General features: G+C 34.9%; 1 protein-coding gene across 1 annotated transcript; it reads right to left on the reverse strand.

Moving 5' to 3' along the window:
- Nucleotides 1-808: 808 nt before the first annotated feature.
- Nucleotides 809-24,912, reverse strand: LOC128211601 (protein farnesyltransferase/geranylgeranyltransferase type-1 subunit alpha-like). Its single transcript, XM_052916583.1, has 7 exons — nucleotides 24,747-24,912; nucleotides 21,934-22,048; nucleotides 6,351-6,455; nucleotides 5,487-5,759; nucleotides 4,859-4,921; nucleotides 3,926-4,100; nucleotides 809-3,400 (listed from the first exon to the last, which is right to left on the reverse strand). Exons 1-7 carry the CDS (start codon nucleotides 24,883-24,885, stop codon nucleotides 3,278-3,280), a joined length of 993 nt encoding a protein of 330 aa, XP_052772543.1. The 5' UTR covers nucleotides 24,886-24,912; the 3' UTR covers nucleotides 809-3,277.
- Nucleotides 24,913-25,359: the final 447 nt, after the last annotated feature.

The raw sequence follows: 25,359 nt of genomic DNA on the forward strand, positions 1-25,359 counted from the left end.
ATACCATGTTTCATGAGGATTTGGTGACACATGCCACTGTTTGTCTTCACATACCATGTTTTTCCTTAGGATTGAGTGACACATGCTACAGCTTTTCACATACCAGGTTTCACAATGATTGACAATAGTGTTCCAATACAAAACGTTGATGACAAATAACAAACATACGTGGACTCACATAAGTATGCGCTAAAGCTGGTTGACCAAGAAGCATAATTATTTTTCTTTGTATGTTTAAGAATTACAGAATTTGTTTTTGTCATTGTGAACAGGTTTATTAAATTTCAGAATAACACTGTCAGTGTTTGTTTTTGTGCCGAACGCCATATAAAACTTTAAACATTCTTTCCTCAATCAACATGTTTTCATATCAAGGCTGGTGTTATGGGCAATACACACGTTCTTTGGTTTATCCCAATTTATTTAAAATTGATTGTGAAGACAACTGAATCACACTCGAATTCATTTCTCACTGTGTTATAATTGAGAGGCTTAATCAAACAGAATTATGACAAAATATACTTATTGGCCAAAAATGGTTGTCAGGTTAACGCTGTGGTTAGTGCACTCTCTTCTCACCATGGCAAACCAGGTTCAATCCCGGCCTGGGTGCATGCAAGTTTGGTCAGTGGTCACCAAACTGGACAAGTGGGTTTGCATCGGGTTCTCCAGTTTCCCCACCAACACAAGACCACACTCTCTTTCAACATCGTGCCAACGAAAGTGACTAAACATGTAGAAGTTAATATATCTTGATTCATTATAGTTGTAAAAATCAGGAAAGTTTAAACTAAAATGACAGAAGACAAACTTCTCAAACTTTATTGAAAAGCAGTTCAACAAGCATTAAAAAAGAATATCCATCTTGTGTACATCAATGACTTTTACATATTATTGTCCAATATGTCCCCCGTCTGGACATTGCCAATGAGTATCACTACCATGATTGCTGGAAAAACACCTACATATAAACTAACTTACAAAAGTAGAAATGCCCTAATAGAATTGAGAATATTAAAAACATTTTCTACAATATCAATCTAATCTGTTGTTTTAACATGATAAATATTGCCTAAATGTGATGTCCCCAAAATGCAATTTATCAAAAACAATTTCTTCAATATTGATCTTATTTTGTTGTTTTACCATCATAAATATTGCATAAAAAATGATGTCCCTAAAATGCAAATTTTCTAAGCTGTGTATGAAGAGAAAACCAATACATATAGGGGATCATAATATAAACACTCCTCACTATGAGAAAATCAAGAAATTTACAAAAAATGTAAAGGAAATTTAAGAAAACAACAAAAAAATGAAAACTTAACATTTTGAGAGTTTTTACCCCAAATTAAAGAAACTTTTTCTTTATAGCTGCCCCCTCATTCAACTTATTTGTAGAGTACTGTAAAAGACTTGAAGACTTCAATTTTACTATAACAGTGATTCAGTTTCTTCGCACACCAAGTCTTATCTTATCAATATTCTGCATTAAAGCTGCACTCTCACAGATATACCACTTAATTAAAATTTGAACTTAAATATATAAATATGCGATCTAATTTTTTTACAGCCGTCTTATATAACTGGTTTCCATGGATTTTCGCAAAAATTGGCTCGTTCCAGGACAAAAAATATTAATAGTTGTCAAAATGTTCAATCTGTGAGAGTGCAGCTTTAAAACAGATTTGGGAATCATTCACTTTCTTGCAGATTCATTATCAGTTGTTGAAATTAGCAGAAGCCGCAACCACTGCAGTGGTTGAGTACTTTTTGGGTTTGATAAAGGTCTAAATGTTATAAAACAGGGCTTGTTCAGCTCATTCATCCAAAAGTCTCATATTGATGACTGTATAATTACCATAATTATGATTTTAGAACTACTTTTGTCAGAACTACTTTTGTCATTTATATCAACCATATTGCATAATTTATTTCAAACATTGGTTGTTATCAAAGTGAACTGAACACCAAGTTTTATCATGAGTCCATGTCTTTAACAGTACCTTTACAGTAATATTTACCATCTCTTTTGAGTAAATTCAGAATCACCACCGTGTCAATTAAGAATCCCTATCAAGTCATACAAACAGTTAAGCTTTTTAAGCTTACATTATTACGAGTATTCAAATAAATAGAGAATGAGATGAATGTATAAGCAACTCTATATGGAAGGCCTGGATAAAGTCAAACTAACAAAGCCAATCTCTACCATTCTTTGGAATTAAGCCATTTAAGTATTTGACCCACAAGTATGTGACATTTAGAAAAAAAAATGCGGTCCCTAGGCATTTAAAATTAAACATTAAGGATAATGGACCTATCAGAGATCTTGTTTATTTGTTGGCCTGATACCTTAAGCATTAACTTTATAATTAAGAACATTAATTTCAGAGTCCATATTCAATATAATTCTTATCCTTTTCCTTAGACATGCCTCAATGATTCCATTCAGTCTATTAATCAATTATTTTTTAAATCCAATCAAAACCCTAAGTTTCTACTCTTAAATTGAAGTTTAGGCTAAGTTGGATATGGTCTCAGATTTATCAAAATGTGAGCAATTTTTATGGTTCTTGATGATTAATTTTGATGATCAAACTTGTTTCTAAAAACTATACAAGCAGACTTACATGTATTAAATGTGTGTACTCATAATTGAATGTTTAGAGTTAACGTCGTCATAGAAACTAGACTGTGACCTATAAATAAACGTCAAGAAAGCACTGTGTTACAATACAAATAAATGAATACAGTCGGTTCACATAACACAACACCCTGCCACCCACTTTAGTGTAAAATTGTCTTCTCGCTTCTGGTATAAATAAATATGTACAGTGAAATGTTAAATAATGATTTTTATCAAATTTGTTAATTCATTCGCTAAAAAAAGGCTGCGTATATATTTTTTTTTTAAATAGATCTCAAATTTTGTACAAAAAAAGAATTATAATTGTGTGTTATAATAAAAATTTTTAGTAAGATAAACATAATGATTTTGAAGTTCCAAAATTGTTGCAAAAAAGTCGTTCAAAATATTTTACAATGCATTAATTTAAAATACAGTTATTTTCTGTTACCTATGCTACAGTTCTAAATAGAACGAGTTCAGTAAAATGCAACGAATAATAATATATACACTCCACTGAAATACTCTTTCCCCTGACGAGATAACTTGGAATCTTCCACATCTAAAATAGTATAGTCTTTCCCTATCAAGTGGAATAGTCCATTCCCTTCATGGGTATATCACACTAGGGTGGCAGGTAGGTCCAGGTTATGAGACCTCTTGTTCCACTGTGTTCGTTTGTGAGCCGTAGCGCGATGTCAACGATCGTGCCACGTAGTTCCAGTATTCACCGCGGATCTGATCATACTCGTCTGCCAGAGCATTACATAGCTGAAAGTATAACAATGACTCATTGACACAAACCGTTATTCAAAGATAGAGTAGTACCTTGGAGCAAACATCAATGTTTTCTGTTGTTATTAAATTCAAAGGGGAGGGGGGCATTATTCATCAATAACTGCCACCAGAGCTACTGGCCTTTGTGCCTTTTGTCTTCAGGTGTTTTTTAAAACCTACACATAATTTCATTAAAATCCTTACAAATGACATTTTTTCAGCTATGATATTTTAACCATGAGAATTCACGTACTTAGCAACCACAGGCAAATACTAGCAGATATACTATACAGTAAAATGCATACATGTCCTAATAACATTTTCTCATTTAAAACCACTGCTACAGACATAATAGCTTAAAAATATAGTTTTTATCTTTTATCACAAAAGAAAATCTCTACTAATTTTGCATTGAATATGCCAATGAAACTTACAATAATACATAAATTATTTAATATAACAAAGCGAAATATAAATCCCTAGCAAAGAATATAAAATTTAACAAATTAAGCCACGCACCTGTTCCGCCTTCTTCAGTGTAGCGGCACGATCGTCACTCTCTTGTTCCAACATCTCTTCGTACGTGTCAATCATGTAGGCCATCAGGTATGGGGAGCGATATCGGTCCTCGTAAAGCTGCTGACAGAACGCCAACACTGACGGGTAGTTCTGTAGCTGACGATCTAACAGCACACTGTAACAGATGGCAGTATTGCAAATGAAAACCTTTTTTTGGCAAATTTAAAGCTGCATGAATGCTTATCATGCCTAAAAGCATCCATCCTTGGCCTCGATATTATTGAGATTATTGGCTTACTTAAATGTAAGGCAAACAAAAAACGCCATTTTGGCTAGAAGCAAATTATGTAACCCATTTCTAATAAGAAAAAGTTAAGCTTAATTTGTTCAATTCCTAGTTTTCAAGTCAAAGCAAGCAGAAATAGGCCTTAATATCGTAGATATGACTTAACATAACATAACATCTTAGTTCCTGTGAAATTACAGCACCCATGTAAAGTGTGTTTTAAGTTCATTGATACTTACATATAATTTTATATTTCATTTTTGTGTAAAAAATATTTGATATGAAGCTAAACACTGAGTTAAGGAAAATAAATTACATAAGGTCAATTTCTGCCCACAAAGGCTCAATATTATTGTGTTTATGTGAAAAGAAATGTTGGTTTAAGTGAAGGCAAAACCTGGTTTTGGTTGAAATATGCAACTGCTCCTATTGCAACAACAAACAGGCATGCTCTTTAAAAGGGGCTAAGGTTTTGAGGGCAAAGGTCAAGAGAGATGTAGCCCTTGATAAAATTAGTGTGAGCTACGTCAATCTTGCTCCAAGCCCTTGACTGGGTATCAAATTTTGCGTGCCTTGTACAGGCAGGCAGTAAATGGGTCAGACAAAATTTAAAAAGGTCATGGGATGACATTGATGGTTAACTATACCCTTTCAGGTAATTCCAAGCACTCTCATTGTTGGGAGCTTTCTTTATGTAATCCTGAGTGAATCTGAAAATAACAACTTTGTTATCGCACAAAATGTATACAAACACCTAACAATGAAAACAATTACTTCTGAAGGTTTAAAGGCGCACAATATAGGCTAAAGCAAAAAAATAAAATTATTTCAAAGCATTTTTGTGTTAAACATTTGACTTTAATGATCAAAACAAAAACTTCATTTCATTTAGGTACAGATAAAAAGATCAAGCAATTTTGTGGCGCTTTTTTTTAACTGGAGAATTTGTGGCTACGTAGCTATTAATTAAAAAAATACTTTATAAAGGTTTTATCATACGATTTTTGTTAGATGTTTAAATTATTAATGTCAAATAAGATGATAATGCATAAAAAAAAAAATGCATCAACCTTTTTTGTGCTCCTTTAAGCTTGATGCTGACTGATATTAATTTATCCATCTATTACATAAACAATATATGATAGCTTAACTTTTTTATACCTACAAATTATAACCAAACTAAATAATGCAAATTTTAAACCAAAAAAAATAAATAAAAAAATTGTCTTTCTTTAACTTATGACAAAAAGATTATGAATCATTAAAATAACCAACCTAATCTCACGTTCGATGACATCATCGGTAAAACCCGTAGTATGGTTAACGACAAAGTATCTCTGGTTCCATGCAGAGTTATTCCTCAGATCGTCCCGCAGTAATTTCTCCACGTAACCTAGTTCGTTATCCCACAGATCGAACTCACGGATGACCCATTGTCGGTGCTGCCACGCGTGGTAGTTTTTTGCATCATCTTGCAAGATGGACGCTGTGAAGTCTAGTTCCCGACCCGGGTCCTGCAGGCGCTCAACGATCACTCTACGATGATGCCTAGTAAAAACAGACACATTTGTTAGAGTTTGAAGGTTTAAGAAATTATTTTTATGTATAATTCAGAAACAAAGTTTAGTTATTAAAAAACTCATGTTATTTTTTCATAAATTATACACCGTTAGGTTTTGCAAAGGTGAAACAAGATCACTGCAAGCTTATGCCATATTTCTCAATTTACCAAGGTGTATATTTTTACTCTTTTTTAAGTTATGGGACTGTGTTTAAAGTCTCTTATAAATATGCTAAGTTGTAACACTGCTGCTGCTGTAACAATACAATTGGTTAAGCGGTTTTGACAATACCTTGGCTTATTGGTGTTTTTACAAAAGAAAAAATAGGTACAACTTAAATATTATTAAAGCCAGAGTGGCCTTGCTGCACATGGGCAAATCGTATCTGGCAACAAGTGTACCAAGTTTCATTTAAATATCTGAACAGTTTTAGTGTTTATATGGCCAGGATAAAAGTTTTTGAGCAATGCTGTTTGTACCAAAAACAATGACAGCGAGGCTATGATAATACGTCTTCCCTTCAAAGCACAGACAAGCTAATAACAACTTAAATGCATAATGAAATAATAAGTATTACCAGACTTGATAGTTTTTAGGGTGTTTATTTATCACGTTTGTGATGTAGGTAAGCTCTTTGTGCAAGTCCTTGTTCATGGCTGCCAGACACTCCCGTCTGTAGTGCCTGAAATGTACAAACATCAGAAATGTAGTCATCATAAATAATAATAATCTAGTTTAGACATTAAGTCCAACCAGGCTTATGTTTTATGGCTGCCAAACAATCGCGACTGAAACGTGTAACAAGCATGATAAATATAGTGTCATCACATTTAATTCTAATCCAGTTTAACAACGTGTAACAAGCATGATAAATATAGTGTTACTGTCATCACATTTAATTCTAATCCAGTTTACACATAAAGTCCAATCAGGCTTATCAGTTCTATGGCTGCATGACACATGATGATGCTGGTTATTCCTGGAATGCGTAGCAAGCTTGACGAAAGTAAATTATCACATTTAATTCTAATTTCCAGCTTACCCATAAAGTCCTACAAGACATATAAAGGGCTGGAAGTCACTCACACTATGGCGCCCGAAAGTAGAATAATTATAATTAGGTATTTGAAATCCTTATAGAATCAAGCGCTTTTCATCCAGTCCCTAGGGCATACCATGTTCTCTGCTAAAGAAAACTAACATGCAACTTGATTGGTTCTTAATGAAATTACGGTTAAGACAATCAACTCATTCATTATTCTAGAAAAAGCAATGGTTTCGCAACCAAATAAGGAACTAACACAATTAAGAAAAATACCATATTCAAGGGAGGTAATACAATACTATCAAAATACCCAAATCATATAGAGTTGCTTCCCATACATAAAAATTGCTTAACAACATTACTGCAAACAATGTCAGTGTTTATAATCATAATACATAATATCTGGCAGGTTATAAAAAACCTATATAATACGAACAGTGGGAGACAGTTCGCACATTCTTAATGTCATAACCGGCAAGGATCTCCCGTAATCAGGTATTGTTGGGTGGCTCAATTTTTGGGCCAAAATTCTTTAGGGAAGTCTGTTTCACAATGTAAACACACAAATCATGAACATGTAAACTAATTGGAAAAAATGATAATGTACAAAACAAGAGAGAGAACGCCAACATTTCTTGATTTTTTTCAGACAAAACAAGGGGCATAATACTTAATAATTAATAAAGACGGAGTTATGTGCCATGCTAAACATGTGCATAATGGTTCTAGCAAGATGTGTACCAAGATTCAACAAGAGTGCTGCAAAGTGAACTCTAATGCTCATCTGTTTTTTTGGGGGGGTTTTGTTGTTTTTTTGGGTTTTTTGGGGGGGGGGGGGTTGAGGGGGGGTCAGTCAAAGAAGGGGCATTACTCCATGATAATTAAAGCCAGAGTAATGGGACTTGCTGGACTAGTTCAAATTGGCTCAACCCTTATAACATTTTGTCCATTGTTGCAATCAAATATATTGAATAATGCTCGAGTTATTCCCAAGGCATACGCCACCAACAAAGACACTAAGGACAATAAATGTAATTTTCTGCGTTTGAATGCAGTGAATCAGACGAAAATTTATTTCTCTTGGTTACTTATTCGCCAATAGGTGGCAAATAATTGAACAAGTTTTTCTTGCACACTAGCCTCATATTTCATTCAGCCTTGGGTCTTGTAGGCGGCAACAACCTTATTTAACTTTTACGAACGAAAACTTCGAATTTAAGGGCTATTATTTAGCATTAAGTTGATATTTATAATTTAATATGAATAATAATCTTGCAGTATCGCTTTTGTATATATAGTTATATGATTTCATGTCCATATATTGGATTGTCTAACAAGAGTTGAACTGAATGTGTATATGTTTTGAAGTATGAAATGGATGCTATTTATACAAGGTATATCTATAATCAAAGTTAGTAGGTCTTTGTTCCCATCGGCTTACACCAAAAAGTACATTTATTTGTTTATTCAATGGTCAATGTTAGTCCTGCTGGAATATGAGTTTATATTAACCCTTTGCATGCTGGGTAAATTGTCGTCTGCTCAAAAATGTTGTCTGGTTTATTCTAAATTTCTTTCAATTTACTTAAAACTTTTGGCATATATTGACTGAGTGGCAAACAGCTTGGAACCTGACCAAGCGCCGAGTTACTCGGCGTCTGGTCTGGTTCCAAGCTGTTTGCAAAGCCTTTAAAATCGCCATCAGCAGCCTAAGGGTTAAGGAAACCACTTTTTTCTTTGACAAGCTGAACGTCCCAAAACCATTGCACACCAAAACATCAATACTGAGTCGGCCAAGTTTCTCTTGGTTCCTTCAAACATTTTATAATGCTATGTCCTTGGCACAAATCTCATAAGATTTCAATGCAAACATTATGTAAAATTATAAACAATCTGCTTCTAAATATTTACGTGCATGTAAATAAATCAATCCATTTATAGAACCATACAGAAACGTTCAAATGATTTATTATGTCTGGAGCAATGAAAGAAAACACTATTGATAGGATTAATTCTGTATTAACAACAAATTCAAAAGAATTTTTGAAACTGATTTTAGCCTTCAACTGGAAAACCTGCTGATCTGAATTTAAATCATTCTTGTTTGTATATAAGATTTGGGTTTCATTGCTTGTGTACACGGAGTATCAAAGCAAATGCATGACGTCAATTCATTAGCTTAATGTAATCTTGTGATATGCTTAAATTGTGTCAAAGCCAAATATCTTTTTATTTGAAAATCAAAACATTGAAATCTTCACAATCAAACATTTGCAAACATAAATTGTAACATGAATCGAAACCTGAATCTCTTGATAAGTATAAAAAGTCAGCCTATGTAACATGATTCGAATCCTCTATCTACTTGAATCATTGATCACCAAATGCCATATCCCTCACGAGCAGTTAACGATTTGACACCATTTTGTAACAATAGTCTATCTAATGAGGTATCTTCAACTCAGATGGCATTTGGATGACTTCCATTAACCTTGACACACCATGGTAATTGCCTGTCAACTTGAAGGATATACCAGTGTATTTTCTCTTTCCCCCTTCTGTAAATGGGGACAGAGAACTGTTAAATTTTGTGAAAAAGCAACACTAAATTGAGAACAAGAGCTGCCGCAGTAAGTGACAGATGCACCCATAAGTTCCATCAAGTTTAAGGGTTTTAGCTTATAAATGATAATGTTCTGGAAGGGTGCTGTACCCTTTCCATTTTCAGTAGCACCCTTCAGCCCTCATGGAGACCAGCATGGGCACCCTTCTGCCTTCATAGATTTAAATGCTTAAGATTGTCAATTTCAATACATTTTTCTGTCAAATTCATAATGTTCAAGTTCTTATGCTAAAATTTGCCCTTTTTCAGTAAGCACCATGTCCACTTTTCCAATACTGACTAAACCGTAAGTTTAATGGATTATGCAATTATTAATATGCCTACAATCAGGAAGAGCTAACAAAAACTGTAAGCATATGACAGACCCTATGATGGTTGACTTCAAGTGCCGGTGAGTAATGAAGAAAAACATACAGACCCTGATCTTGCATGTGACACATACAACAAGTTTTGTGAATGGTTTAGGAGGTTACAGGGCCTGCGCATGCCACATGTCCCCTTTATATACCGGTATCAAAGACATGTGTAAAGTTATTGTAAAATCCCACTGTGGCAAAATAAATTCACATAAAAAGAACAGTGAAAGGACAGTGGGACACATGAACAGATGTTGAGAGTTATTGTAAAATCATGCAGTCCATGACAAAGCAACAGTGGGTGAACAAAAAAATGAACATTCCTACACACGCACAGACGGTGCGATTCTTATATGTCAAGAATCAGGGGTATAAAAAAGTCAGATTTTTAAAGCGTTGATAGTAAAAGAAAGAGCAAGAATATTCAAAGCATATTATAACAATTTGCTTATAATATGACAAATATGCTTAATCCTTTAAGTTCCATTTTTGTGACATCCTTTATGCTGATTTGACAAACGTTCAAGTTTCCCGATTTGAAACCTAAGGAGTTGAGAATGTGACCGTTTTTGGATTTTACCTCAGAAGTGGAGATCAGGACAACTATAGCACAAGACCAATATTTATTTAGTTAAAAAACAACAGTATTAATCTTATCAATAGTGTTTTCTTTCATTGACCCAGACATAATAAATTATTTGATCTGTTATGTATGTTTCTATAAATGGATTGATTATTTACATCAGGGTTTATCCTAGGCTGAAATTTTCCAATCATTTAAGAACTTAAAGCTGCACTCTCACAGATTTACCATTTTGAAAACTTTTTTATTTTTTATCTTAGAATGAGAAATTTTTGCATAAATATCTGCAAACCAATGATATCAGATTGCTGACAAAAGATCAGATTGCATATTTACATATTTCCTTTAATTATTGTTTGATGGCTAAAAGCGCTACTAACGGATAAAGAACTAGATATTTCACCAACAAACACTTTCATGAAGTTTGGTGGAAATTGGATGAGAAATGTTCAAGTTAGAGAGCGGACAACATTGTTGAGACGCCCGCCCGCCCGCCGCCGCCCGCCCGCCATGGGTGTTCCCATAATACGGCCATCTTAAGATGGGCATATAAAAATGCATAAAACGTCATATTTGAACTTAATATGAACATCTGCGATCCGATCTTTTGTCAGCAGTCTTATATCACTTGTGTTCCTGCACTTTCGCATAAATTAGCTCGATCCAAGACAAAAATTAAAACAGTTGTCAAAAACGTTTAATCTGTGAGAGTGCAGCTTTAGAAACTTCAATGAAAAGAGAAAAAAAAAATATTTTCACATTAAAACTTCTTGATTGGCCATGAAAAGATAAGAAATTGATTTTATGAGCCTGTAAATTTGATATGATTAAATCCACAGGTCAAGGGGTCAGCAGAATGTCAACCCACTTTAAAAGCAATTTATTATGTCTTTCACCAGGAGTTACAATATAATACTATTCACATTCATAGTAAACAAACACAGGTTTTACAATTGCTTATTTGTTATATTGGCCTACTGACCGTAACATGTAAAGCAGAACTTGATTGCTCCTTAACAAATCATAACAACAATCCTTATTGTATGAATAACCCCCCCCCCCCCCCCCCCCCCCGATAATACCATGATTGTTTGTCATAATTAATCCAAGACCTAAGTCATTACTGAACTAGCTTAAGAATAATAGCGTTAGAATGTAGGTATTACAGCAATCCAATCAGCTTTTGATCAAAGATCTAGGCAGATTAAATCAATTGCATTGTGGCCATTACCTGATGATTTAACAGGAGTTGTCACTGTAATTGACCGATGCCCCCCAAGTGCCAGACAGATCACTGGAATATGTCTACATACAGAAAGATTTTTACATGATGTTTAGCTTTTTTTGTAATTTATTGTAGTACTGTAGAACAAATCTAACCAAAAAGATCTAAACCTGTTATAATGGGGAATTACAAAACTTATTTAAAAAAGAGGCTTAAAATCAAGGTTTAGGCTGATGTAACTGAATACTGTTAGTAACATTGCGACAGGTAAAAATTTGGTGGGACAGGTAAACTTTCAGTGTTTACCTGTCGCAATGTCCTGTGAAGAAGGAAAAGTTTTCGCGTTGTCTGAGCTAACATAAACTATAAGCATATATGGTGCATGCCCTAGATGTGCCAGACAGATGGGATATGCCTACATTCAGGAAGGGCTTACATAAACTATAAGCATATATGGTGCATGCCCTAGATGCGTCAGACTGATAAATGGGATATGCCTACATTCAGGAAGAGCTAACATAAACTATAAGCATATAATATGGTGCATCCTCTAGATGCGTCAGACAGATCAATGGGATATGCCAACATTCAGGAAGGGTTAACATGAACTATAGGCATATATGGTGCATCCCCTAGATGCGTCAGACAGATCAATGGGATATGCCAACATTCAGGAAGGGTTAACATAAGATATTTGTAAATATGCAGGACTCCATGAACCTCCTTGATCTTCTGATGTGGGTCTTGCATGCAACACGCTATCTTCGAGTGCCAAAAATCTGTACCAAGTCTATTACAAATAACAAAATTATAGCCCAGACACAAAAACAAAACAACGGATGGGCAGATACACAGACGCATGGATGGACGGATGGTGCAATATTATTTAGCCCACCTTTGAAGCCAAAGAAAACCAGTACTCTTGTCAAAATGACATAATACATCATTGCTGAACTAATTTATTTCTGAATATTATATGCATCTAATAAGGTTCACACTTAAAGTGGGATGACAAAACATTCTGTGACTCAGATGTTTGCATGCAATAATAATGTAGAAAATGCCTTTTGAAGCAAGAAAGGAGACAATAAGACAATTAAACTAATGGAAGTGTCTGAAACAATTCAATTGCTATCATTCACAGACTCCCAATGCAAACAAACGTATTCAATGACAATCAGGTTATTCATCTGAAAAAAGAGGCTCGATTACACAACTTCATAAGATGGTCAGTGAAACAAAATCTTCAATATAATGTATAACTCACAATGCATATTCATGTTTTCTTGTCACCAATACATAAACTAGAGTGCTGCAAACTGAACGCCTATGCCCATCGGTTTTTCAGTTGTTTCTTTCAGTTGTGGAAGGGGCATAACTCAATAATAATTAAAGCCAGAGTAATGGGCCTTGCTTAACATGTGCAAATTGTCTCTGGCAACATATGCACCAAATTTCATTCAAAAATCTTGAGTATTCATTTAGTAATGGCCAAATTTAACGTTTTTAGCACTCCGACAACACCAACAGCGATCACTTGGACTTTATTCTTCGAAAACAGACAGCTAAGTGTATATCTGACCTTGAACATGAAATATGATAAATGGTACAACAAATATCACATATAATATTTATGACATCCTAATAACATTTCTTCCCTTGTTGCTTGTCACTGCTTTTCATTTTCTTGTCAAAATACTGTTAATATGTCAAATGCCTACTAGTTACTAAGACTGATATGTAGCCTGTCTTAAAGCTGCACAGATTGAACATTTTGAAAACTTTTTTATTTTTTGTCTTGGAACAAGCCAATTTTTGTGAAAATCCATGGAAATCAGTTATATAAGAATACTGACAAAAAAATTAGATCATCGATTTCTATATTTAAGTTCAAAAATTGACTCGTTTCAAGACAAGAAATAAAAAAAAAATTGTCAAACGTTCAATCTGTGAGAGTGCAACTTTACGCTGAAAAGATGTCGCATTTTAATATCCTGTTCAACTTCAGTTCTGTTCACCTGTTATATTAATATTGATATATAAATGCAATTGCAATGTGAATAGGATAGATCCTACTTTCAACTATATTGACATCAGAATTATTGCAAAAACATCAGCTCAAGTAACTGTTGATTACACCAAAAAAACACACCATAAAATCACATCAATTGGGATTTAAAAGATTGCATTAATGTTTTATATTATACCTACAATCAGATTTATGTTTATTCGAATAAATTTCATCACAAAAACTGAAGAACAAGCTAATACCACTTTGCCAAAGCTGTACAGGTATTTCGCAACAAGTATTACTGCGATTTCAAAATGTACTGCAAAATACTACGCCGAAACCATCAGGCCTAAAAAAAATAAAATTGTTTGGTTAGGGTTACATCCTTTTCAAAAATAGGTAGGGTAGGTAGGCTTTTTATTTATTTTTTTTATTAGGTTTTATAGGGTTTATATAAGAATGTCATTTTCATTATTGGAGAATGGTGTTAAAGTTATCTTCTGTATAAGCATTTAAGGTTTTAAACTACATATTGAAAAGCAATTAAAAAAAAAGTTTAGTTTTTCATTTTGTTTTTCAAACTGACTATAAAAACGGTAGGGTCGGCGCCTATTCCATAGGTGGGTCGGGTAACCCGAACCAAATGTATTTTTTTTTTAGGCCTCAGCCATCATTCGGTCATACAATGTACAACAAAACTCATAAAGACGCAGTTATGTTAAGCCCAAAATAACCACATCATCCCCAAAATAGTATGATGCAGCTATTGATGCAGCTATTAATATTCAAGATGGTAATAAAAAAAGATGATAAGGAAATACAGAAGTTAACATGACATGGTGCAAACATTGTTACAGTCGCAAAGTCGGCCAGTGGATTGTGGGACATAATTTATGGTTATAATTAGTGAACTCATGGTTTTCACATTAGTGAAATTATGCGGTTATAACTTTGAATTACTGTGGAAATAATGCTATCTTCAGTATTCAGTGGGACCAAGTTTTGTAAAGATTGATCCATATATAGGTTTGAGAGCTTAGTGTTGATTTGGTAATGTTTGACCAAGTTTAGTAAAGACTGAACCATGTGTTAGTTAGAGAGCTTAGTATTGATTTGGTAATGTTTGACCAAGTTTGGTAAAGATTGAACCATGTCTTAGTTATAGAGAGCTAAGTATTGATTTGGTAAAGTTTGACCAAGTTTAGTAAAGATTGAACCAAGGCTAAGTGTTGATTTAGTAATGTATGACAAAGGCCATGGCATCACTCTGTCTAGCTTAAAACTGTCTGACAAGCTCTATCACTGTCACTGTCTGATAAGCTCTACCACTGTCTGACAAGCTCTATCACTGTCACTGACGGACATGCTCTACCACTGTCTGACAAGCTCTATCACTGTCACTGACGGACATGCTCTACAACTGTCTGACAAGCTCTATCACTGTCACTGACGGACATGCTCTACCACTGTCTGACAAGCTCTATCACTGTCACTGACGGACATGCTCTACAACTGTCTGACAAGCTCTACCAATGTCTGACAAGCTCTATCACTGTCACTGACGGACATGCTCTACAACTGTCTGACAAGCTCTACCACTATCTGACAAGCTCTATCACTGTCACTGACGGACATGCTCTACAACTGTCTGACAAGCTCTACAACTGTCTGACAAGCTCTACCACTGTCTGACAAGCTCTACCAATGTCTGACAAGCTCTAAGAAAGTGTTTGGTCAATAATTAAATAAATAAGAAGAAATAATAATTAAAGCCAGAAGAAATAATAATTAAAGCCAGAGAATAGGGCCCTCCTTGAACAAAATTGTCTCTGGCAATATGTGAACAAATTCCATTTCAAAGTTTTGGCCTTGGTTGGAGTGGCAAGAGTGATAATGTTAGTTATAAAACTTCATTGTCCAAGATATCATGCTTTAAAATTGTTATCATTAGTTTTGATGTTGTAATCAGCAACTTAAACTGGGGAAGAAACTGTCAAATTTGACAAATTTTGAGAATTCAATGTCAAAACTCTTGACTGACTTCCGCTAGCAATCAATCTTTCAAGAGATATAGGATGCCAAAAATGTGTCCTAACAAATAACAGGTGTTATATAATGCACCAGTCAATTGTAACCGCCGCCCTCCCAGGTCTGGGAAATAGCAGGGACTTTGACTTTCGGTCCAGCAAAGCCCGGGTAAAATCCCCGCACTGCGGAGATGAACCGCTGGTAAAATCCCCGCCAAATGCCCCCGCACCCTAGGGATCCTACGTAAGGCACATTCCCTGCTATATTTGTAGCAAAGACAAAACCACTGCATTCACCTGGCACTGCGGGGCCACCTAAAAGGTAAAAACACGGCCCATTTCCCCAGCTATCCCCGGTATACCCCAAGACCTGGGGGGGCCGTGGTTACAATTGACTGGTGAAGAAGATACTTATGTAACAATGTGTTATCTTCATGAAATAAAGTTTATTATTATTATTATTATTATTATTATTATTATTATTATTATTATATTTTAAAAGCATTCTGATCAATTGGAATTCCCAAATTTTAGTAAAAATGATGGATATTTCTTAATGAGAAAAGCCCCTGTCCATTTTCCAAATGTGGAAAAAAACAATTGTTAAACAACAACAATTGTTTATGAAGATAAACTGTTTACACTGTCTTAATCAAGGAAAGTTGAAAAAGCAGAGCAGGAAATATTGCTAACATTCTACCAACAAACACATGTGCTTCCTATCGACCTATTCTTCCCAAGTATATTGGTAATTCCTACACACACCCACGCTGGGACTTGATGTCAATACCATCACACAAACTGGGTAATTATGATCATAACAACAGGTAATAACAGAGGCATAGCAACTAATAGATGCACTTACATGTATTATTGTATAATAAGAATAATAATAATATGCCCTATATATCTCTGCCAACATTTCGTCAGTCATTTTGGCACTTTTCTAAGACACTTATACTGGAATTGACAATCTTGAGAATACTAGACTAGTTATTGTGAAATGCACAATAATACAAAGTACCACATTCTGTATGAACAGAAAGTCACCTTGACTTTGAACATGTAAAAAGTGGATGCTGTTAATTATTTTGTTGCATATTGCAGTGGTTGTAATTAACACAAGCCTACACTGGTAAAATGTCTTCCGGGCTTGCTCAAATTCTGAATTTATATAGCAGGGCTTGTTAAAAAAAATTGATGCCATTAAGCATATAAGTATAAGAATTCAGGCCTGTTCATCCAAAAGTTTTAATTTCAATGGTGTAAGATCGAAAAAAAGAAAAAGGATTTAATGGGGACCATACATGTTAATGACCAAACGGCAGTATAAGACGAAGTTCATATGCTATTGTTGAAGGCACATCCAAATCTTATCATTACTTATAATAAGCACAATGGCCATTAAAGCTGCACTCTCACAGATTGACAGTTTTGACAAAAAAAAAAAAATTGCCTTGGAATGAACCAATCTTTGCGTTAATATCTGGAAACTAGTGATATAGGACTGGTGACACTGAATGCCGTTTTTGATATTTTATATTAGGTCAAAAATTGATGTTTTATGCATTTTTTTTAAATTGTTAGTAACGCTTTTAGCCATAAAACATTAATTTTCGAAGGGAAAAATGAAAATCGTTTCTTTTGTCAGCAGTCTTTTATCACTGGTTTGCAGATACTTAAGCAAAAATTTGCTCATTTCAAGAAAAAAAAAGAAAAAAAGTAAAAACGGTAAATCTGACTGGCTGTAAAATCACCGCCCTCAAATATATCATGAGTGACCTATATGAAAAATTAAAGATGTCACCACTTTAACCTTCTATAACCTTGTCAACTTGTCCAAACATCAGGAAATGAGTATTTGTTTCATTGTAATTTAAGTTCCTCATATACTGAATATATATAGATAGAGAAAGACAGTTAATTAAACTATAACATTATTATGTCCGTCCAGTATTGAGTTTACTTCATGGTAAATTACACAGCTTAAAAGGTGAACTGCATGGCACATTATAATATAAGAGGATTATAATAAAGATTTTAAGCTTCTTTGCTTAGCAAAACTGAAACAGACAATGGTATTCCGGTTAGCGCACTCACTTCTCACCAAGGCTACGCCGGGTTTGATTCCTGGCCTTGGCGCATGTGAGTTAAGTTTGTTGTCACCAAGCTGGACAAGTGGGTTGCCTCTGGGTAATCCAGTTTCCCCCCACAACACAAGACCACACTCCAGCGTAACATTGTGTCAATGAGAGTGATTAAAATAATGTTGAAAAAACTTGATTCACAATCGTTGTAAAATAAATAAGTTAAAATTAAACTAAGTGCAAATAAAATCCCCATCTATTTCTCATTATTCATTCAAACACAAATGTTCTGCAGTTGTTCAGTACAATTAGTACTAAGGAAACACTTAAGGGTTAATTTTATGCACATTTGGAGCTGAAATTCAGCCCTATTTCCAAATGCTAAAACATATACCTTTTCCCCAAAAGTGAAACTTTTCCTAATTCTTTTATTTTTTCTCTCTTGTTTAAAGCATTTTTGTTTAATATTTCTAAGCAAGATTGGAATTCCAAATTTTAGTCAAAATGACATATTTTTCCCAATCAGAAGGGTCCTAGCCCCATTGCCAAACTGGTGGAAAAAAAATGAATTAAATTACTTATAAAATAAAAATGATTTGTTCAAACAAACAAAGCAGTAGGTCACAAAAAGATTCACACATTAAATCTTAAAGCTAATAGCTATACTATGTATTAAAGATGTCTTGATACCATCATTCATACTGTTTTGCCTCATTCAAAGGTTCACCAAACAAGGATATTGACCCATAACATGTTTAGGTATAGTGATTTTGTTAGTGGCCCTATTATTTACAGGTTTTGTGGTAAATGAAAAATTTGTCTCTAGAACAGTGAACTTGTGATGCTTTAATGAAATATTTGTCAATAACTTAACACTTTATATTTGTTAAAGGTCATTCGCATACCTTCACCAAAAATATAACATTTCACGAGACACAGACTCATCAGTTTAGTGTTTGAGATTATATTTTGTCCAATGGGATGGCCTCTGTTAAATCTACTGATTCTCCTGATTAAAATAAAAAATATATAAATCTACGGTATATTTAAACAAGAGCTGTCACAGTATGTGACGAATGCCCCCGAATGTGACTTTGACCTACGAACAAGGTCAGTACATGAAAAGTTGATCTTGCCTTTACGTGTCAAATACATACGGCAAGTTATTTTAAATTGCCTCTGAACATAAAAAAATACCACCCATACATGACAACCTACACTGTTATGTCCTTATATTCAGAATTCCCTTGTGAATAAACACTTAGTGTATCTTTCACCTTAGAGGTAGGGACATGTTGTCTTCGTATGTGGAACACATGTGGCAAGTTATTTTAAAATCTGTCCATACAAGAGAAAGTTACAGCCCGGACACGACAACCTATACTCTATGTCCTTATATGCAGCACTCCATTGTGAATAAACACTAAGTGTGACCTTGACCTTTGAGGTAGGGACACGAGTCTTGCACGCCACACGTCGTCTTGGTATGTGGAACACATGTGGCAAGTTATTTTAAAATCTGTCCATACAAGGGAAAGTTACAGAGCCGGACGGACGGACGGACGGTGCGATTTTAATATGCCCACCTTCGGGGGCATAAAAATACTGGCATCCCATTGGACAAAATATCATTTCAAACACTAAGCTGACTAAGTATGCAGACTGGGACACACTGGGTCCATTTATTTTCATAAATACATACTAATAAAATTAAACCATACAGACATCTTTTATTTGTCATTCAAAATGGCTATATTTAACAGTCTGCGAAATAACCCATGTGCCCGATGCCCGGGGCAAGTAAAAATCCCGCCGGGCAAGTAAAAAATCGTATTTGCTTGCCCGATCGGGCAAGTGAAAAAAGAAAACGAAATCGTTTATCCGAAAATCAACAAACAAAGTAAATACTCTAAATTTGATGACGTATTACTCGACTTTGTAAAAGTCGCTAAATTTGATGACGTTTTACGCGGTCTGTATCGACTGGTACACTTACTCCGCAGTCCGAATCAATAGATGCTTATAACTATGCGTATAAAATTGAAAGCCGATTGGACGCTTGATTTAAACCAGTCCGATGCAAGCGTTTCAAAGACAACTCTGATGTGATCTTTGCTTATATTTTATTTGAAATTTATTCGGGCAAGTGAAAATTGGTCCGGGCAAGTTAAAATTGCCAGGGAGATGCCCGAAAGGGCAAGTTCATCTGAAAAGTTATTTCGCAGACTGATTTAACAAAATGCAACAATGTGACATCAAAGCAAATTTTCATTAGTTAAAGCGATACTCGTATTTTTAATCGATGTAACAAACATACACTTCAAGTAATAAACCTTTAACTCCTTATTGAATAATGGATTAATGGAATATATCATTTAATAGCAAGATTGTAACTGTGTATTTATTAGCTGAAAACACACAAATATTAAATGACTGGTAGGTCCGTAAAGATTTATGGCGATCAACAATCGTCTCATAAGGTAGAAATAATGTGTTTTCTGCACCTTTCTTTCAAATTAAACATGGTATCCTTCACAAGAACCATTGTTTTCGATATTTATTCATCTTTTTTGGTAAAGTAAAACAATTGTATTAATTGTGGTACTGTTTATTTGGGAGCAAGAGAGCATCTTAAACAAAACAAGAGATGTTTGTCAAACATTATGCCCCCTGAGCGCCAAGTTGCCAGAAATATTTGGACAATTGAATGAAATATGCATGGACTGAAATGACAGCTGATTTGTCATTGGATGCATATGAGGCAGGTCATCTACTGGTCATACCTAATCTTCATGTCAAGTTTGATGACCATAGGTCCGGGAATTGTTGAGTTATCACTCGGACAAGCTTTGGTCTTCCAACAGACCGACCGACATGTGCAAAGCAATTATATAACCCCTCTGCTTCGAAGGGGGGCATAATTAAACTAGATGTTCACTGAAAACTGATACTTCAACTCATGCATTTAGTGACATATAAATTTCTACTGTCTACTATATAAGAAAATAAAATATGGACAATCAGAAAACCTTTTTTCAGCTTACAGTCACACTGACCTTGACCTTTGACCCACTGACCTCAAAATCAATAGGGTTCATCTGCTGGTCATGACCAATAAGCCTACCTAGTATGAGGTCCCTGGGTCAAAGCGTTCTCAAGTTATTGATCGGAAACCGTTTTTCATGTTAAGGTCACACTGACCTTGACCTTTGACCCACTGACCTCAAAATCAATAGGGTTCATCTGCTGGTCATGACCAATACACCTACCAAGTATGAGGTTCCTGGGTCAAAGCGTTCTCAAGTTATTGATCGGAAACCGTTTTTCATGTAAAGGTCACACTGACCTTGACCTTTGACCCACTGACCTCAAAATCAATAGGGTTCATCTGCTGGTGATGACCAATACACATACCAAGTATGAGGTCCCTCGGTCAAAGCGTTCTCAAGTTATTGATCGGAAACCGTTTTTCATGTAAAGGTCACACTGACCTTGACCTTTGACCCACTGACCTCAAAATCAATAGGGTTCATCTGCTGGTCATGACCAATAAGCCTACCTAGTATGAGGTCCCTGGGTCAAAGCGTTCTCAAGTTATTGATCGGAAACCGTTTTTCATGTTAAGGTCACACTGACCTTGACCTTTGACCCACTGACCTCAAAATCAATAGGGTTCATCTGCTGGTCATGACCAATACACCTACCAAGTATGAGGTCCCTGGGTCAAAGCGTTCTCAAGTTATTGATCGGAAACCGTTTTTCATGTAAAGGTCACACTGACCTTGACCTTTGACCCACTGACCTCAAAATCAATAGGGTTCATCTGCTGGTGATGACCAATACACATACCAAGTATGAGGTCCCTCGGTCAAAGCGTTCTCAAGTTATTGATCGGAAACCATTTGGTATTCCGACCGACCGACCGACCGACAGACAGACAGACCGACCGACCGACCGACCGACATGTGCAAAACAATATACCCCACTTTTTTCAAAAGTGGGCATAATAATATATGATCTTTTTCATGCTCTCCTTAGTACTTCGTACACTATGTTTCAGTCTATTACACAAAGTCTGTACGTACCCAAGACTCAAACATAGAAATTCAAGTTGGTAGTGATCTTTGGTGGATAACCATTATAATGAGCGGTTAAAATATTGTTGGGAATAAACATTGAAATATAAAGTCACGAAAGACGTACCAGACAGTGTAGTTGGCGGGATTAAGGGTGGCAGCGTCCCTTGTCAGCTCCAAGGCTCGATCACTGACCTCGTTTCTGGCCACCACTGCACGGAAGTAGTCATACACGTCCCGAACTGAAATACATGAAAATGGTTGTATATGTGTCCCGCACTGAAATATTTGAAAATGGTTGAATATGCGTCCCGAACTAAAATACATGAAAATAGTTGAATATGTGTCCCGAACTGAAATACATGAAAATGATTGTATGTGTGTCCCAAACTGAAATAAATGAAAATAGTTGAATATGTGTCCAGAACTGAAATACATTAAAATGGTTGTATATGTGTCCCAAACTAAAATACATGAAAATGGTTGAATATTTGTCCCGAACTAAAATACATGAAAATGGTTGAATATGTGTCCCGAACTTAAATACATGAAAATGGTTGTACATATATGTGTCCCAAACTAAAATACATGAAAATGGTTGAATATTTGTCACAAACTAACAATGTAACCAAAAACCCATGCAGGGTTTCTAACCCCCAAATCTTTGAGCTGTCAAAGAAACAGCGTGCTTGACAGTTCATTTGCATTTTAGTTTAAGGATTCAAAAGTTTGGAAAAAAATGCATGGATCACTGTTAACTTAGATAACAGGCAAAACCATAACCAAATTTTCAAAGTGGAATAATATACAGCGATCATTTGCATTAAATGCAAAATAGAGATATCTAACTTGATGAATTAGGTGCGAAGGATAGTTAAGAACTCTAACATGAAGTTTCAATGCAATACATGAAGTAGTTACTGAGATATTGTCATATGTGCTTACATACAAAACCTTAAAGTCAAATAATAAAGGGGCGTAATTTGTATTGTATGCAAGAAAGAATTATTTAACTTTATTAATGAGGTAGATTGGATGACATGTGTACAAGGTCTCATTGCAATATATCAAGTAGTTGCTGAGATATAAACTTATGTGTTTTAAGTTTCAATGCAATACATGATGTGTTTGGTGAGATATTGATTAAGATGTGCTTTCATGCAAAACCTCAACATTTGGGGAAAAACATACTTTTAACCAAATATCAGCAATAAAAATTGGCAAAAAATCACCTACATGTATGGTATGAGTGCAGTTTGCTAATGTCAATATTTAGCATATAATAATAATGCAAAACAAACACAGGATGTTGCAATGCATAAATGTCAGATAAATTCCATTCTCAAAAAGTAACTTAGTACTGTACTAAACCCACACATGTTTGTACTTAATCAAATGCACGGTAAAACTATGGGTACTTAATCATATATACAGTAAAACTACCTGTATATCTTTATAGGCCTGTTGTCAGGAATGTCAGGCTAATCAAATCTACATGCATCCCCTGTTTATTGCCCTAGTGTCTTAGCAGACTGCTGTCTGTGGCGGTCGAGGGGGTGGGGGGTGTTGGGGGGGGTCACTTACGAAAAGCTCAAACTTGGCCCGTATGTTTTAACACACAATTCTGATTTGGATGAATAATTCTTTAAAATATCAATCACATCAAAGGATTTCTTCAAAGACAATCTATTCAAAGTATCAGTGGTGATTTTGTTTTGGCTTTCTGGGTAGATTTCTTATTTTAAGCATTGACAAGAGCGCCATGAAGTAAAATGCTAGCCCGGTTTCAGTAAGATATCTTCGTAATAAATAGTTATAATACAAGTTATCTTAGTCTTAAATAGTATTAATAATGAGTTCTAAGACCGTACAATTTTGTCAGAGATTTTTTAATATGAAAAATATGAAGTAGCAAAGTTGTAAAAAGTGTCATCCAATATGGTTTAGCTTGTTGAGAAAACGGAACGGGAACCTTAAATCTTCGCTCTGGGTACAATTCACAAGATGACTCAAGTAATTGCACTTCAGAAATTTGTCTCAAAAGAATTACATGGAAAGTTATACATATTGCTAGTAGACATATCAAAACTGAAGTTTTGTCAACAAAATCTTACACCTTGAATATTATATAAAATATATTATTCAAACCAATAAAAACACTCTTTTAAGTGTGAGTTGTGTTCAAATGCTTAAAAATGTAGTTTTATTCTTCTACAATAACTGGTAATCCATAACTATGCTTAAATTATGTGTATGTTCGAAATTATTTAGTATTTTTATGTTGCTTTAGGCCATATTATAAACGATAACAATTGAACACTTCTGAATGTATAATGGAACTTGAAAGAGAAAATTGGCAGAAAATAAACGAACGCAAATAATGAAGAAATGAAGAATACCCTAGAGCAGATGTTAACATTAGAATATAGCTTGTACTTGTAAATATATCATATATACATGTATCCAACATGCTAGAATCTAAATTACAGGCAGTTCATTTGAATGACTATTGAGCCAAGTATTTATGAACTAAGAAGTTTTAAAATTAAAAATCTGGCTTTCACTATTTTAACTATCATGTTGCTATTTACACAATACAAATGCCCTTGCCTTATTCAGAACAAGGTGAAATAACACTGGTTAATGATTGATAGAAACAATCACAGATTTTTTTTTACTTTGTTGTTATTTTGAGTTTAATTAAAAACAAACAAAATATATTCATCAAAAAATGGCTAGGACGAACTATTCATATCATTCAGATTTTCAATATTTGACACATTATCTTTAAACAGAACGCCACACAAATGGCTCAAACTCATATATCCCTGGCATAATTCCCAAACAATAACAAACGGCATGACACATCGCGAAAATATATGACACAATTTCACCGGCAAAACTAAAAACATAATTTGTGCGCGTGACACGCCTACTCACATTTGTCCGAGTACGCGATCTGCACGACCGGATGTGGCCCGTCATCTTGGCTGACCGGCTCGACGTCGTTCCACTCGTCCCGCTCACAATACGGGGTCCAACTTTCCCGACTACTCTCGTCAGAGCTGGAGTCGGACATTTTTGTCGTTCAAAAGAATGTGCCCGAAGAGTGTTCGATTCACAAGGCAGTGATGATGCAAGTCAAGAAAGCAAACTCTTACTAGAAAAACCGCTGAAAATAAAATCTAATTATCTGCCTTTATTCGTTCAAGCTAGTATAGGTCCGGGATACCACCTATTATTTCAGACAGTTGCTATCGACACGGAATTTTGGTTTTTGACCTGAACACGAAATTTAGACGACAGTTCCCAAGTACATGTACATGTATACAGTACCCCAATTGTGTTGTATTATAGACTCCGAAACCATATCAACCAGCGTGCCAATAGTAGTAGAATCCGGTGACCAGATTGAATACCAGTCGAAATTGAATACCTGTTGAAATTTCCTTTTGGCATTTATCAAATATCTTTTTTTTAAATATTCATTTTAATTCATGAAGTCATTTCCTCCCTTGTGTGGCTGTTTGATTCTGTTATTTTGTTCTCTCAC

The sequence above is a fragment of the Mya arenaria genome, chromosome 12 (assembly GCF_026914265.1).
Source record: "Mya arenaria isolate MELC-2E11 chromosome 12, ASM2691426v1".
In the NCBI taxonomy this organism is placed as follows: Eukaryota; Metazoa; Mollusca; class Bivalvia; order Myida; family Myidae; genus Mya; species Mya arenaria.

Excerpts from the sequence above, each read along its gene's own strand:
- LOC128211601 (XM_052916583.1), bottom strand. The coding sequence starts at position 24,885 with ATGTCCGACTCCAGCTCTGACGAGAGTAGTCGGGAAAGTTGGACCCCG. Across the intron at positions 6,456-21,933 it reads CCCGCCAACTACACTGTCTG|GCACTACAGACGGGAGTGTC; the intron begins GTACGTCTTTCG and ends TGTACATTTCAG. Across the intron at positions 3,401-3,925 it reads CACTGAAGAAGGCGGAACAG|CTATGTAATGCTCTGGCAGA; the intron begins GTGCGTGGCTTA and ends TTATACTTTCAG.